The following is an 18,140-nucleotide window of genomic DNA, read 5'->3' on the forward strand; positions in this document are numbered from 1 at the left end:
TCCGTTCTGTAATGTAATCGTGCTTCAGATTGTGTTTGCTTTGTCTACGTAATGGTAACAAAACGTAAAAATGTTGCAGTGACAATGGAAAAGAAACTAGAAACATTAGTAGGATTGATAAAGACGAATCTTTAAAATAAATTTATTGCAGCATCATAATATGATATTATGCTACCATAGGTCTGGATCCCGCGTATGAAAAAAAAGTTGATTAATAGCAAGCTAAAAATTTATTAATAGCTTAAGGGTGTCTAGTCGGATAAACTTTGATATATGAGAACACTGGAACAGGGGCAGTTTTAATTGTGGAACAGGTCAAAAATTTGGAACGGTCAGAACACGAAAATGGCACATTTGTTTTGTCCGACAGAACAGACTTAAACTCTCCGAACAGAGATTAAACTCTCATGCAAAAATCAGACTGCTATTTATCACCTGTCATAATTCCTGTCATTTGACATATTCTACATGTTCCACTCATTAAAACGCCAATTTGGTGATAAATAGCAGTCTGATTTTTGCATGAGAGTTTAATCGCTGTTCGGAGAGTTTAAGTCTGTTCTGTCGGAAAAAATACATGTGCCGTTTTCGTGGTCTGACCGTTCCAAATTTTTAACCTGTTCCACAGTTAAAACTTCCCCTGTTCCAGTGTTCCCATATATTAATGTTTGTCCGACTAGACACCCTTAAGCTAATAACAAATTTTCAGCTTGCTATTTATCAATTTTTTTTTGTACGCAGGATCCAGACCTACCATATTATGGTGTCGGTACATCTCTACAGTATGACTGAGTTTTTTACCAAGAAATGAACAAAACTCTACACTCTATACAACTATACGTAATTTAGATGTGTACTGTGCATATGTGTTTCATGTTTTTGTAATTGTAATGGAGGTTATTTATTAATTTTTACTATATTCTCCGGCTAACCCGGATTTTCGATAACCCGGATCGGCCTCGGTCCCGATTAATCCGAGTTATCGAGGTTCCACTGTATTATGTATTTTACCTCTTAATTTAAGTATCGAGTTAAGGATTAATTCCATAAAAACATATGTATTTAAAATAAACATTTTAGTATTATTTCATGTGATTATAATACAGAATAGTTTGTCAGTTGTATACTCTTCATCTGCATTTAAAGAATCCAGTGTTGTATTCAATTAATATAAAATTATATTTGTTAAATACTCAGTAATATTATTAAATTACACTTTCACATTATTACAGAAGCATAATCTTGAGGTTTTAAAGTTATTATTTTTATGTAGGTAAATAAAAATGCATTCAAAAAAAATTAGCAGAAAAGCCGAAAAAGAAGAAATGACAAAAAACAATCTTAGTTCTTTTAGCTAATTTCTTAAAAGAGTTAAAGTGAAGTTGTTTTGTCAGATGATGGGTTCAATAAATCTGTACCGAACTTTATTTACCGGGGACATTTGCGGATAGCGGGACACCGACTTAGTCGGTGCCCGGAACACACATTTTTAGGACACAATCCAAAATCAAGCATTAATAGAGAGAAAAGCTCTTCTAGCTACCCCTGAAATCAGGTGGTTTAACCATATAAAGTAAACCGAGGTAAACAAGGGCATCCTAGCAAGGGCATGCGAGGGCATCCAACGTAACGTTTAGTACAAAGCCTCCTCATTCGTTATATACTGCGACGGGGGGAAGGGGGATAGTGGTATAGCTTGGGGGTCAGATAGGTTACAACTCTAGGTTACGCAGTGTGACCGGTTTGATTTTCGTACATGTGGGTCTCACTGTTCCATTAGAAACCACATACCCACATAATGTCCCCGAGGCTGGGGTTGTATGAGTATCTGTGTGTATGTGGGGGGGGGCGCCTTTGCTAGTTTTGCAGGCGGGCACCTTATACCCTAGCGCCGGCACTGATCTAAGGTACATAAGGCAGGATTACCACTGCGGCCAATTGTTATCTCCATTGGATCTCCTCTACAATCACTGGCAAAATTTCTGGCTGAACAGCTACAGCCATACGTAGAGGAAGCAGATTCTTAGTATATAAAAGATGTGACTCTTGAGTCGGGACATTTGCTAGTCAGCTTCGATGTGGTCTCACTTTTCACGACTGTTCCTTAGAGGACATCATAAGCAGAAAGTATCCAATACCACAGATACTCTAAACCTAACCAAACACTACTTAAATAATACATATATTTTATCTAAATAAGGAACAAGGATATACACAAGTTGAAGGAGCACCGATGGGTTCCCCAATGTCACCAGTACTAGCGAACTTGTTTATGAAAGAAATAGAACAGGTGACAATAAAAACAGCTGAATACAAATCCAAGCTTTGGCTTAGATACGTGTATGACACTTTTATCATCTGGACCCACGGAAAAGAAAAAATAAAGGTATTTTTAGAACACATCAAGAATATCCATCACAAAATTCAGTTTACTACGGAACTGTAAGAAAACGATAAAATACCATTCTTAGATGTGTTAATAATAAAGAAACAAGACACACATAGGCCACGCAGTGTATCGGAAAGAGACAGATATATAAATGCTGCTTCACGGCGCCATCCTGTATAATTACATTTAGTCATCAAAACCATGATTACAAGATCCGAAAGACTGACAGACCAAGAACATCAAAATGAAGAAATGCATAATGTGAAAACAGCGTTAAGAAAAAACGGCTTCTCAACATACACCATCGAAAAAGTTGAAAATGCTCGAAGAAAAATTAAGGATATAACAGAAAACGAAGAACCCATTGGAAAAATCATTCTGCCATATATGAAGGGTACAACAGGGAGAGTGCTGCGAAAACAGAAAATAGAAACGATATTTAACAAGGACAGGAAAATCTCAACTATTTTACCAACAATAAAAACCAAAATATCGTTGGAAAATCCAGGAGTATATGAGATTCTATGTGGGGATTGTGGAAAGTCGTACATCGGTCAGACCAACCGAAGAATCCATGTTAGACGAGAAGAACACCGAAATGAATTCAAAAGGAGATAAACAACGTCATCCCTTGCACATGTCGCAAATACAGGACATACAATAAACCTGAACCAAACGACGATGCTAGCTAACATATAAATCAAAAGAAGACGTTAAATCAGAGAATTGATAGAAAAAGAAGAAAAAATCCTAACAGTCTAAACCACAAAGACGATGCTCAAAGGTTTCCTACAACATGAAAAACGGTACTGATGAAAAAGACCAAAATAAATTAGACAACGACATCGAGGCGTATCACCTTTCCTGCTCCTCCAGCCTAAACAGGTCTTCTTCTTCTTCTTCTTATAATAGGCCTCTTGACCTGTTCCTTACCGATTTTTTTTTTTTTTTTTTTTTTTTTATTTAACGTCCTAATTTATTTACAATCTGTAAAACAAGTTACAATAAGTAAATGTTGTGACCACTAGTGTATGTGACTTGGAGAAAATGATTCAATAATCATTTTCTTTACAAATATTTTACATAGATATAAAATTGTTTGTCTCTGGGAATTACGGCACATATAACTAAAATCGCGATGGTAAATCACTAGGTGTATTTCGTCTAAGTCTCCGTCTGACTGGTTGGCTCATCAGGTTTCTGGCTAGTACATTTGGATGTTGTGCCAGTCTGTCTTCGTATTTCTGTGCAAAGTTGGTAATTTCTTCTTTTACTGTTGAAATTTCTAGATCGCGTCTAATAATAATATTTGCAACATACCATGGGGCATTTGTGATTATTCGAAGAACCTTCGACTGGAACCTCTCCAAGATTTCGATATTGGAGTTTGATGCAGTACCCCAAAGTTGGATCCCGTAAGTCCATATTGGCTTCAAAATTGCTTTGTAGACAAGTACTTTATTTTTCATCGAAAGTGATGATTTGTGACCAATCAGCCAGTAAAGATTGTGTAATTTGAGACCAAGTTGTTTACGCTTCATAAAAATGTGTGTTCTCCAGTTTAATCTTTGGTCTAGATGCATTCCAAGGTATTTGACTGTTGCTTGCTGTTTTAGTTGGTGGTTGTTGATATATACAGGCGGGCAGTGACCTTTACGGTTTGTGAAGGTAATATGAACCGACTTTGTTTCATTTGTTTGAAAACGCCACCGTTTTAACCAAGTTTGCATTTTGTTGAGGCTGGTTTGCAGAAGTTGAGAAGCTATCCGTGGGTCCTGATGTACTGACATCACTGCTGTGTCGTCTGCATATGTAGCTGTAGTGGTTTGAAAGTTTGTTGGTAAGTCTGCTGTGTACAATAGGTATAACACTGGCCCCAGAACACTGCCCTGTGGAACTCCAGATCCAACTGGAAATAGAGACGTGCACTCATCTCTATGTTGTACAAAAAAGTAACGGTTATGGAGGTAGGATTTTAAAATTAGGAAGTGAGTGAGAGGAAGCATATTTTTTAATTTGTATAGAAGGCCTGTGTGCCAGACTTTATCGAATGCTTGCGAGATGTCTAGAAAAGCGGCAGTGCAGTACATTTTGTCTTCCAATGCTTGATTAACAGTTCTGCATATCCGATGAACCTGTTCTATGGTTGCGTGTTGGGATCTGAATCCAAACTGGTGTGCAGGGATTAGTTCTCGATCTGATAGGAGTGGTTGAATTCTTGAGAGTATCAGTTTTTCTAGGATCTTTGACACTATCGGCAGTAAGCTTATGGGTCGATATGATTTGACATTTTCCAGCGGCTTTCCTGGTTTGGGAATTAGTATAATTTTTGCGACTTTCCAGAGGAGAGGGAAATATGCGGTTCTTAATACTGCATTGAATAATTGAGTGAGGTACACAATTCCTTTCCTGGGTAGTTGTTTAATAATTTTACTGGATATAAGATCGAAGCCTGGGGACTTTTTCGATTTAAGATTTTGTATTATTTTGATCACTTCATTTACCTTAAACTTTTCCGGTGGAAGTTCTAACTGGTATGGAAATTCTAAAAATTGTTGGATGGATGCTTCAAAGTTTTGATTATTCTCAGCAGGGAAAGGTTGAAAGACGTCTGTGAGATATTTTGCAAACACTTCTGATTTTTCTTTATTGCTTTTGGCCCATTCGCCGTTTTCTGCGCGAATAGGAGGGTTGCTTGATTGAGGTCGTTTAAATTTTTTCGTAGCCTTCCATAGAGAATAGTCTGTAATTTCTGTTGCTGATAAGTTGCTAAGATATTCTTTAATCCCATCGTTTTTGTAGTTATTTAGGAGAGTTTTAAGTTGAAGTGTAGCCTGGTTGAGTCTGGTTTTGTCCTGAGGCGCGTGCGTTCTTTGCCATGTTTTTCTTAAATATCGTTTTTCTTTGATTTTTTGTCTGATTATGTTTGGTAGCTCTTGTTTCATGAGCGTCGTGTTTTTTAGGGGTGTTGTTTGCCAGATTGCTTCCTGTATAATTACGTTAAAATTTTGTATGGCTTCATCTATTTCATAGTTTGTTTTTAAAGGTATGTTTAGGTTTAGGTTGTCCTCAATCACCCGCCGAAACCTTTCCCAATCCGTATATTTGTTGTCCAGTTTCGGTGGTAGCTGTACCTCAACAAGTTCAGTACTTATCGTGATTAATACAGGCGAGTGATCCGAGGAAAGGTCAAAGCAAGATTCAATTCTTTGCGATCTTTTTGGAATTCCCTTTGTTATGCAGAAGTCAAGTAGATCGGGTATTTTGTTCACGTCGGTTGGCCAATAAGTAGGTTCACCACTGGAAATATACGAGTAGTTGTTACTATTCATAGCCGCTAGAAGCTGTCGTCCTTTTGGGGTGATTAATCTTGATCCCCAATGTGTATGTTTAGAGTTGTAATCTCCTCCAGCCAGGAATCTGTTACCCAATGTTTTAAAAAATTCTTCAAATTGTTCTTTTTTTATCTTGTGTATTGGTGGGCAATAGACTGCAGAGATTGTTAGTGAGCCATGCCAATCTTCAATAACTATGTTAGTAGCCTGCAAGTAGTCTTTTTTAAAGTCATTAGTCTCATAGTGTTTGATATTGTTTTTGATTATAATAGCAGTTCCACCATGGGCTGTACCATCTGGGTGTCTAGTATTGTAAGTTGTGTAGTTAGGTATTTTAAAGTAGCTTCTACTTGTGAAGTGAGTTTCTGATATTAACATTATATCAATTTCGTGACTAATGATGAAAGTTTTTACCTCAAGACAATGTTTGGCAAGCCCGTTGGCGTTCCAAAGTGCAATTTTTAGTAACTTATTCATTTTGTTAAATTATTGACGACTATCGTTAGGAGGTTTAGCAGTGTGGACAGTTGTTCCGCAAATCCTTTAAACATCGATTTTAGTTCAGACAGGTCGTTAGCAGGAGTAGGATGCGTTAAATTTGGTGCTTGCAAAGTATTCTGAGATGTGCTTGCTTGAGGTAGTTGGTTTGTTACTGCTTGTGAGTAGCTAATGCCTGGATTGATGGTTCTTCCAATATTACTCGTTAGTGGGGTTGTAGGTTGTTTTTGCCGTAGGGTTGGATATGTTTTTTTCTGCAGTTCCTTATATATAGTACATCCTTTATAATTTGCCGGGTGGTTTCCTTCGCAAAGAATGCACTGAACATCGTCAGATCTTTCTTTTCTTGTACAGTGTTCAGTAGCATGATCTCCGGTGCATTTTACACATCTGGGCCTATGTTGACAGTATTTTTTTGTATGCGCATATCTTTGACATCTACTGCACTGTGGAATTTCCCTCCTTGTGTATGGTGGTTCAAATTTAATTTTGTAGTTTAGCAAGTGTTCAACGTCGTAAATTGTTTTATTATTTTCTGCTGATTTTAAGTCAATGAAGAACATTGATAAAGGTTGCTTAGTTTTGTAATTTTTAATGTTCCACATATTTACTACCGAGTGCCCCAGCTTTTCGATTTCTTCTTTTAATTCTGTCAGATTGGCTGAGTAATGCATGTTTTTTAATACTACTCTGAAGCTGCGTTCGTCACGAGGCCTAAATGTATGGAATTCTGTTTTTTTCTCAGTTAAAGCTTTAGTTATTGTACTATAATTTTCTTTTTCTTTAGGTTGTATTTTAACTTGATCGTGATTTAAAACTTTGATTTCGTATCCATTTTTGGCTATATTATTTAATAGTGTGGTGAGTGGGGTCACATTTTTCACTCCATTTACAAATATGGGAGGTGGTTTTGAGGTTTTTTCAATTTGAATCTCAGTTCTTTCAGTTTGAACTTCTTCATTTTTTGCTTCGTTATCTGCGTCGTTAGACAACTCCTCAAATCGATTTGATGTATGAACAGGTGAATTTAGCCAGTAGTCATTAATTTTGGTCTGTTTAGTTACTCTGTGTTCAGGGCTAAGTCTGACTCTTTTCCTAGTGTTTTCTACAGTTTTCCATTCTTCGTCTTGGCTAATTTCTTGGCTATTTTTGTTTGGCAAGGCTGGGATATTGCTAAAGTATAGGGGTTGTTGTGTTGTTTGGTAATATGGTGTGGGTAAAACCTGAGGAAATGAAACGTTACCTTGTACTAGTTGGTCGTTGTTGATCTGAACTTGCGGAGCGTACGCCACTGGCTGAGTTGTAAATTGGCCTGGCTGAATCATCGCTGGTGTTGGAACTCCGTATAAATTCTGCTGTGGCTGTGGCTGCATCGGTTGAAACGGCGAAGTAATATTGTAATCCATTTCGCTGAGAGTTTTTTCCGTTTTGTCATTGGAATCACTTTCAATTTATCAATAATAAAAACTGAGTTTATTATTTTTAAAACAAGTACCGGGTCATTCGAATATATGATATTAAAAACACATTAAAATAATTAAAATCACATTAACGGTTACAGTATAAAATATTTTAAAATTTGCTGGACGAAATGCGACCGCTTTGGTCTAAGGTTTGTGGTCGACCCTTACCGATTTTGAGCTTGTATTCGTAGCTGTGATGTTGACTGCCAGCTATCTCGCCACCTTTTAAAGGGCCTTTTTATTGGTCTCTTGCCTGTTGGCTTCGAATCCCTGGCTATACGGGCTATTCTCTCGCTGTCCATTCTCGTCACATGCTGATTCCACTCTCTTCGTCTCCGTCTTCCCCACCGTACTATATCTTGTATGTTACAGAGATCTCTTATTCTGTTGTTCGGTATTCTGTCTCTCAGTGTTTTCCCAGTTATTGACCTCAACGTTCTCATTTCTGATGTTCTCAGTATCCTCTTGGTTTCTGCAGTGTCACAACGTGTTTCTATCGCGTACGTCATGATCGGTCTTACACATGATTTGTATATGCGTACTTTCCCTTCCAGCCTCATGTCTTTGTTTTTCCAGATGACATCCCTCAGACATCCTGACACGTAATTGGCTTTATTTGCTTGCTTTCGGACGCTCTCTTTAACATCTCCATAACTACATATTTCGTTTCGCAGATATTGAAATCTCGAGACTTGTTCAATTAGTTCGTTGTTAATTATTAATTTGCATCTTATGGGTTCCCTTGACACTACCAGGGATTTTGTCTTGGCTGTTGATATTTCCATGTTGTAGTTCTTCGCCACTGTATTGAAAGTTTGTACCATTCGCTGTAGGTTATCCTCGTTATCGGAGATTAAGATTGCGTCGTCAGCATAACAGAGGATTTTTATTTGTTTTTCCGCCACCTCATACACTTTTCCAGTACCTTTAATGTTTTCTATGCTTTTGTCCATGACTAAATTAAAAAGCAATGGGCTCAAGCTATCCCCTTGTCTGATTCTCGAGTTGATTTCTACTTCCGATGTTAGTTCATTCTCGACTTTTATTCTGGTTTTGTTCTTCGTATTATTGTCTTTAATTATCCTTATCATCTTGTTGGGCTGATTTTTCTCCTTTAACAATCTTAGCACATCTTCCAATCTTACACAATCGAAGGCCTTAGTCAGATCTATAAAGAACATAAATGCAGGTGTATTATATTCCAGTGCTTTCTCGGCAATTTGTCTGGCTATGAATATGGCGTCTATTGTGGACCTATTTTTCCGAAAACCTTGTTGTTCCTTACTAATTGTGTATTCTTCATTTATTTTTTAAGAGTTGTGCTCAGCAAGGTGATGGTACGGTAGTTGCTAGGGTCTTTGCTGTTTCCTCTCTTGTGTATAGGTATTGTTATACTCGTCCTCCACTGGTCTGGTACACGCTGGCTATATATTATTTCTTGAAAGAGTATCTCTATGTTATCGATTAAGGTTTCTCCTCCGTATTTCAGGAGTTCATTTGGTATCCCATCGGGTCCTGGTGCTTTTCTGTTTTTTAATTTAAGTATGTTACTCCTTATTTTTTCTTATGTAATTTCTAGTTCTGTGTCTATGTTGGATTCGTCTTCATTTCCTGTTTCGTCCTCTTCTTCAGGTATTATGGTATCTTCCTTATATAGTTCTATATAGGCGGTCCATTGTTCTGCTTCTATTTTATTTAAACTTCTATATTCGTTAATGGGTTTTTTCTTATTTTTTAGTATTTTCCAAACTTTTCTTTGCGGCCCATACAAATCGTGTTCCATTTCTTTAGTAAAGCGTGTCCAATATTCCTAAACAGGGCAAATGACAAAAGCCAGGAACCGCCCGTGCGGGGGAAACGCATCACGCAATCCATGTTAGACGAGAAGAACACCGAAATGCTATCGAAAGGAGAAAAACAACGTCATCTATTGCACAACATGTCACAAATACAGGACATACAATAAACCTGAAGCAAACGACGAGGCTAGCTAACATAGAAATGAAAAGAAGACGTGAAATCAGAGAATTGATAGAAATAGGAAAAATCCTAGCAATCTAAACCAAAGAGACGATGCTCAAAGGCTTCCTACAACAGGGAAAACGGTACTGAAGAAACACACCGAAATAAATCAGGCAACGAAATGACTCGTATCATCCCTCCTGTCCCTCCAACCTATACAGGGCCAATAGGAAAAGTCAGGAACCGCTCGTGCGAAGGAAACACATCACAATCACTTAACGTTCCCGAAAATGGAGTCGGACAAGCCAAACACCGACTACGAGGCTACAAGCACAGCCAGATTGTCGATTTTCGATCTTTCGATGTATACGCAGTATGAATAGTACGAATGGATTATTTATTATTACCTATATGTATTTTAGAAGTTTCTTCTAAAAATGTCTTCTAAAAATCTTATAAGTTTTAAAAGTATTTAAAAGATTGATTATTTTAAATCATTGTTCATTATCACCTAATATATTATTCTGAAGGTATTTCTTTGTGGCATTTATGTAATTTATTTTCTAAATGGCAAATAAGCCACAATTTAACGTTTAATCAATCATTTAATACAATGATTGTATAACGTTTCCACTTCCACTTCGGACGTTTGTATATAAAAGTAGTTTTTAATAACTGTTTTCAGAAAATGTTAAAGTGTTTAAAAAATGTTGTATGTTGTGGTTGTTTTTTTTTAATTTATAACCAATAAATTATTTTTCTTTATTTATTTGTTACGTTTACATACGAAAGTAGTTTTAAGGGTTTCAAAAGTAGTAGTTGTGTGTTTTTTGTAAAATTTATTACTAATAAATTATTTGTCTTTCTTTATTTGATACATAGCCCGATCAAAGAACAATCTGATCCAAAAAAATAAATGAAGGATGAAAGATAACTTAAAATAGTTATTTATGAAACAGTTCGTGAAGTATGCTTTTTGCGAACGCACGCGATATTTAGAGCACGAGCGACAACGGAGCGAGTGCTATACATCGCGTAAGTTCGCAAAAAGTACTTCACGCACAGTTTCATACAATATACGATGAACAAATAAAAAAACTGTAACTCTTTGTCACTGGAATTTATTTCTATTCTACAATTTTTAGAACTTTGACATTTAAAAATTCTAACTTCTTTCAAACCACAAAACTGTCAAAACTTTCGTCGTAATTTATTGCTCATTATGTCATTACCATGACAACGCAAAATATAAGGATATTTGATTACTTATATGAAAGTATGTCAAAAACAGTGCGAAAAAGTAAGTCCCATTTAAAATACATTGTTACTTCACGCACACTTTAAACACTTCACGCACTGCTATCTACTCGTATAATAACAGTTTTCACAAACTAAAAACTTATACATAATATGACATAGAGTGGATAAAATTATTTTATTAACGTTTCCACTTCCACATCAGACGTTTACATACAACAAAAGTATAATTACGCGTATTCATACCGCGTATATTACGTAGGGGAAAAGAGGGCAAGATGGAAGGCTTAACTTTATGATGTGTAAAAAAATAAAACAACGTAATACAAAACTTTAATTTTAATCATTCTTGAAAGAGACCTTATACAGTTACCAAAGTCAGCCATTAAATATTATTAATAATAAGTAGAATTTTTTTTATGAGTAATTAAAAAATAATGTCAAAAATTCCATCTTGCCCTTACCCTGAGGGCAGGATGGAAAGCTTGTTCGGGCAAGATGGAATGTAGAGGAAAGCACTACATTTTACAGTTTACACACATAAAACTGCCATCTTCTGTGTCGGTACACAATTCATGTGCCCAACCATTACATACAGGACATTGTACCCAGTCCTCTGTGGGCGGTTCCACATAACGTTCACCACATACACAGAACACATCATTTTCTGAAGACTGTTCTAAATGTTGTACAATATTTTTAACTTTTTCTGTTTTTGTCCCTTTTCCTTTACTTTTTCTTTTATTCTCGCAGGTTCCTATTTCCTTGCTTTTATTTTTGCCTAACTATTATCTTCCAACTTGCCCTAAGTTGCAATTTTCCATCTTGCCCATATGCCCCTTTCCAATAATAATATCAATATTTTAAAAATGCTTCATTATTTCTCTTATTCAAATATCAATTCAGATAACCTGTACCTAATAGATACTTTGTATAAATGCATAATAATAATATTATTATACACCTTGTTTAAATAATCGTATCACAAAAATTCAATAATATCGTAATATTTAACTGCGAAAATAAGAAGGAAGCGTGTACACTCATTAGGTGACCGGAACTGATTGAGCCGTCGTTTGTAAATGGAAGAGGTTCACCTGCATCTGTGTGAGTGTGGATCCGGGCGCTTCATTGCGCAGTTCGGGTTGTATAGGTAATTTCCATCTTGCCCTATCCTTCCATCTTACTCTCCTTTCCCCTATATGTACATCGAAAGATCGACAATCGACAATCTGGCTGTGCTTGTAGCCTTGTTAAGTATCACAATCGGCTATATAAGTAAGTTAAAAATTTAGTTTACTTCAAAGCAACAGCGAGAAGCGGAACTACCTAACTTGACAATGGCAAGTGAGACTTTGCCGAAACGTTGTCAAAATAATGGTTTTTATAAAGACCAAAATTATTTATATATTCAATTATTTTATTTCAGCTTACACTCTTAAGTAATCCGCTACAAGGTTTGGTTTTTGCCCCGGTTATAGAACCAGATCACGACGATGCTGTAATAACTGAATATTCTTACGGCCTACTATCAGAAGGGAAATTTCACCATGTACCCATCCTAGCAGGATATAATTCATTGGAAGGATATTTCAATGAATTACAAGGTAATTATAATTAATTTTACATTTACAATACATTATTAAACACAAAGAAATCCACACGTATACTAGAGAAGTCAAAAAACGAAATGAGAAATTTATAACTGACTATATACTAGTTGAAAGCAATGATTGAGCAAGAAAATAATGGATACAAAAGTACACAGAGGATTCGAAATAGGCAGCGACCATTAGAAGGTAGTAACTAAGATACGAGAAGAAATAAATAAAAAAGTTCCCTTAACTTTCATAATTAGCGGGTTTATTTGGTTGAATTCGTCTGTCTGTGGTTTAAATTTCATGTCAGCTAATATATCTTTTAAACGATTTTTCTTTTTTAATTTTGGAAGTTGGTGGGGGAAAATTTCCCTATTTTTCCTTCCCGTCTATCCGCCACTGCTACCAACGCAATTGTGACTGTAGCTAAAAACAACACTTTACATAGACCAGAAGGAATCACGAATAACTCACAAATCGAAACACTTAGCTATAGAGAATGCGTAAGAAATAAGAAAATACCATAAAATATGTTTTCATTTCAATACTAAAATACAATGTGTTTCATTTAAGAAAAGTCAGAAAATACTCATTCTAAGTTTCAACCAATCCTGTATATCAGAATTAAATATTCCGCTATCAATATGAGTGGTCATGTATATTTAACTTTGATCTAAATAATTTTTCTTTCGTATATCTTACGACAAATAGGTAATTTGACTTAAGCCACAATTAAAATGAAAAAAATAATTTTATTAATGTTTCGACGCCCAAATCGGGTGCCGTTGTCAAAATACAAAATATTACTAAAATAAACAAAAGTGTTGTTGCTAAGCAAAAAAATTCTTCTAATAATTTATTTAATCTCACTCATTTATATTGGTAATTCAGACATATATTATACATTTTAAAGTAGAAGACTTTAAAATGATATTGCCAATATTTATGAGTTGCGTTCCTGGGACGACTTACTGAAAGATAGTTCATTCGATTACATGAAATCAACCCCAACTCAAGAATATCCGTCATAAAAAATTATAGCATGTGATCTGTCTTTAATAAGACAACCAAATGCAACGACAGTAAAATTCTCGCGTTAGAGACCTCATAGTAAATCACAAGGGAAAACCAGGAAAAACCCTGTGATACTATCCCGACATCGTAAGTATTTGGTCTTACATTAATTTACTCTCAAAAAATAATACCAAATTCTGACTTGTAAGATGTTTAAATAATAAATAATATTAATAATACTAGATATATAAGTAATACTAAAATATAAAATATGTACTAGCTCGATATTATTGACTTACTAATCTTGGTATTTTCTTTCTATTGACTTCCTCTTTCAGTATGGGTAACCACATTGGCACAATAAGCCCATGAGGCTGCAGTGCCATCGGAGATATATGTCAGACGACCTCCAAAAAAAAAAAAAAAAATGGGTAACCACATCCTACTGCATTCTACCGAGGAATTTGCGACACAATTGGTTTCATTTAGCATAATTAGAGCCGCTTCTTTGATTTTTCTCTTTTTACTATCTGATTCTTTCAGGACTATACTTGAATCTCTCCACTGACTATCCGAGAAACTTAAAACAATAAGAAATAAATTCAACATTTCAACAACATTCAAAACAACAAACACATTGAGATCTATTCTATCTAAAACTAAACCTAACAATGATCAAGAAAGAACAAAGAATTGCATTTATAAAATACCTTGTGAATGCGAACAATTTTATTTAGGTGAGACATCAAGACCATTAGACGTTAGAATAAGTGAACATCAATCTTATATTAAAAATAGAGAATTTGAGAGATCTCAAATATGTCAACACGCGTGGGATAATGAACATAGAGTTCAGTGGAGAGATTCAAGTATAGTCCTGAAAGAATCAGATAGTAAAAAGAGAAAAATCAAAGAAGCGGCTCTAATTATGCTAAATGAAACCAATTGTGTCGCAAATTCCTCGGTAGAATGCAGTAGGATGTGGTTACCCATACTGAAAGAGGAAGTCAATAGAAAGAAAATACCAAGATTAGTAAGTCAATAATATCGAGCTAGTACATATTTTTTTTATATTTTAGTATTACTTATATATTACTTATACAGTGCTAGTCAAAAGTCCGTACCCCCCCCTCTTATCTTTTGAACGGTTATACCTATAATAGTGAAATTTGGAGGGAGGAAATAAACGGACGTAAGCTTCTTAACTAGTCATGACAGGTGACGTAATAGTGACAGATGAAGTTACAGAGCCACTGTGACCGATAATTTTAAATGGGACCTTATGGCAAGTGATACTTCGTTTGAAAGGTATTCAAAATACCTATTCAGTCATACTCATTTTTTTAAGTTTAAGTTGATTTTGATTTTCGTGAATAAATTAAATAAATATAATATTGTAGTTTCGCATTTAATTAATAAAAATTCAAATGTGCGCCTATGGTTTTTTTGTAAAAAAAGTTGATGTTTTTCAATTCTCTAGTAGTTTTTACGTCAACGTCAACCTTTTTGACAAGTAATCATAGGCGAAATTTTGAATTTTTATTAATTAAATGCGAAACTACATTTTATGTTTATTCATCAAAATTAGCTTAAACTCTAAATAAAATTAGTATGACTGAATAGGTATTTTCAATACCTTTCAAACGAGGTATCACTTGCCATAAGGTCCCATTTAAAATTATTTGTCACAGTGGCGTTGTAAAGTCATCTGTCACTATTACGTCACCTGTCATGACTCGTTAAGAAGCTTACGTCCGTTTATTTCGTCCCTCCAAATTTTACTATTATAGGTATAACCGATCAAAAGATACGAGGGGGGTACGGACTTTTGACTAGCACTGTATATCTAGTATTATTAATATTATTTATAATTTAAACATCTTACAAGTCAGAATTTGGTATTATTTTTTGAGAGTAAATTAATGTAAGACCAAATACTTACGATGTCGGGATAGTATCACAGGGTTTTTCCTGGTTTTCCCTTGTGATTTACTATGAGGTCTCTAACGCGAGAATTTTACTGTCGTTGCATTTGGTTGTCTTTTTAAAGACAGATCACATGCTATAATTTTTTATGACGGATATTCTTGAGTTGGGGTTGATTTCATGTAATCGAATGAACTATTTTTCAGTAAGTCGTCCCAGGAACGCAACTCATAAATATTGGCAATATTTTAAAGTCTTCTAGTTTAAAATGTATAATATATGTCGAATTACCAATATAAATGAGTGAGATTAAATAAATTATTAGAAGAATTTTTTTGCTTAGCAACAACACTTTTGTTTATTTTAGTAATATTTTGTATTTTGACAACGGCACCCGATTTGGGCGTCGAAACGTTAATAAAATTATTTTTTTCATTTTAATTGTGGCTTATTTCCCATATAAATAATTAATCATAAAAATGCCACAAGGAAATAATTTGACTTAGTCACGCACCCTGTATATTAAAAAATAGTATACACAAAAAATAGGATATATCAAAAATTTTAATAAAAAATTTAGACATTGTGATCAAGAAATAATATAAATTTATAACTGATATTATATTTTTACAGCACTCTTTAGACTGTGGCTAACGAAATATGATTTATATCATGCACAACTTGTTCCTAATGATATGAACCTGCTTCCAATTACAGAAACTACTATAGCAGAAAGTATTAAGTATACATATTTTGATATATTTCCAGTTTCTTTAAGTACAGAAAAACTCATGAGGGTAAGTCAACGCACCATATTAATAGTTTTAACTGTGTACTTATTTCATCCACATGTTCTATGGTCAAAAATAGCACGATCTAGCCTAACTTAGGTTACATTCTCTGGCCTAACTCTTTTTACAAGGTCTAATAACTTCGGCACTGAACCTTCCATGTAGCTGTTTGCCAGTGGCTTTTCTTTGCCCAATAAAAAAGCCTAATAATACCCTATTAGCAGACCTACTACGGCTTTGATTGTTTTCCTGTCTTTGCTAATTAGGTCACCCGTAAATTTTGGCAAATGTTCTGTAATGGACTTCGCCTGTCTTTGTCCTGGTGAATTTCTCCACCAATGCAGAGATTTGTGGGGTACCCTCTTTTATGCAGCCTTACTGGTTATTGTCTTTGCATCGCCGTACAATTGTATATCGCCTTAAGGTTTCCGGTCCGATGAATGGCATCGATTAGCTTTGTTTGGTCATTTTATCCGCTTTTTTCATTGTCTTTAGGACTTTCTCGCCCCAATACCCAGGCTACCGTAACGGTGCTACGATTTCTTAGTTTATTTAGGGTACCCACACAATCCCATACTACCTTAGAATTCACCTTTACGGAATTTAGTGCCTTAATCGCTGCCTGGCTTTCTATGAAGATGGCAATTGAACAGTTCGTTCTTTTCTGCCTTTCACCCTTACACAAGTTGTGACACCCTTAGAAATACTTACTGGGGAATATATTCCTTGTGTTGTTGTTACTATACTTTCCACTACAGTCTCCGATGATTTTGAGCCATCAGTGTACCAGGTAGCTTCCGGTTGTAAGGGTACATCTTCCTTTCAGTCGTCAAAGCTATATCTCGTAACTGTTGGCTTGCTCCATTACAACATCTCTTTTTAGCCTCTCGATTAGCTTTCTATTCGCGATCAAAACGGAATATAGAGGTCGAATGCAGGAAAATGACTGATATAAATGGTATAAACAAACATTCAATCGATGAACAGAACAATACCGATTTGATTTAAAATATTTTAATGTACTCATAATGCTAAAATTTACTAAAAATTTCTTAATATTGACCAAATTCCATTCAAATCAACAATTTTCTGATTTGTTTATACCACTTATACTAGTTTAAATTTATTCCACCAGAGGTCAGATACTTTGTGTTTTTCATCGCGAATTGTCAGCACTATGCGTCTGGCTTGTATGTTGCTGATTATACAGTGTCTCTGCGTAACTTGGAACCATATGGGAAATTTTTTATTATCAATTTTAAAAAGTTATTCTTCAGGAAGTTACATGGTCTGAAACCTAAGATTCAATCATAAGATCAACAGCATGTTATCAACAGCATACGAGTTCTGTCAAAAAATATGAATTTCGCTCAAGAGGAAAGTACCTTTATATTTTACAATATCGAACATTGTTATTACAGAATAGTTGTTTGGAATTAAAAATTATGTTATAATATGCAATTACATTCTTCTAATTGAAAAGAAAACTGAAATTTATTTTCAAATTACTGATACCCAAACCCAAGATCATTTTTATTACGATAACTTCGCTATTATTAATTTTACGAAATATAGTTATTCTTAATAAAAATGTTTGCATAGTCTAAAACCTAAGATGCAATTATAAGATATCAAATTTGATCAATTTTATACGAGGTATGTCAAAAAAATATGATTTTCGCTCAAGAGTAAAGAATCTTTATTTTTCAATTATAAGGATGTAATTGCATACTGAAACACAGTTTTAAATTCAAAACAACTTTTTATAATAAAAATTTTAAGTATTGTGACAAATAAAGGTATTTTACTCTTGAACAAAATTCATATTTTTTGACATACCTCGTATATATATATATATATATATATAATAGCACTAAAGGCCTTAGAGGCCCATGGCTTGAAAAGTT

The 18,140-nt window shown here is 34.8% G+C and overlaps 1 protein-coding gene across 1 annotated transcript in view; it reads left to right on the forward strand.

Annotated features, from left to right (window-relative positions):
• LOC126885032 (pyrethroid hydrolase Ces2e-like) overlaps positions 1-18,140 on the forward strand; it is a 93,701-nt gene that overhangs the window by 41,564 nt on the left and 33,997 nt on the right. Inside the window, exons 5-6 of the mRNA XM_050651449.1 lie at positions 12,334-12,511; positions 16,076-16,239. Of these exons, the coding sequence (XP_050507406.1) occupies positions 12,334-12,511; positions 16,076-16,239 (342 nt within the window). The remainder of the gene's footprint in view (positions 1-12,333; positions 12,512-16,075; positions 16,240-18,140) is intronic.

Source organism: Diabrotica virgifera, chromosome 5, assembly GCF_917563875.1.
Source record: "Diabrotica virgifera virgifera chromosome 5, PGI_DIABVI_V3a".
Taxonomy (NCBI): Eukaryota; Metazoa; Arthropoda; class Insecta; order Coleoptera; family Chrysomelidae; genus Diabrotica; species Diabrotica virgifera.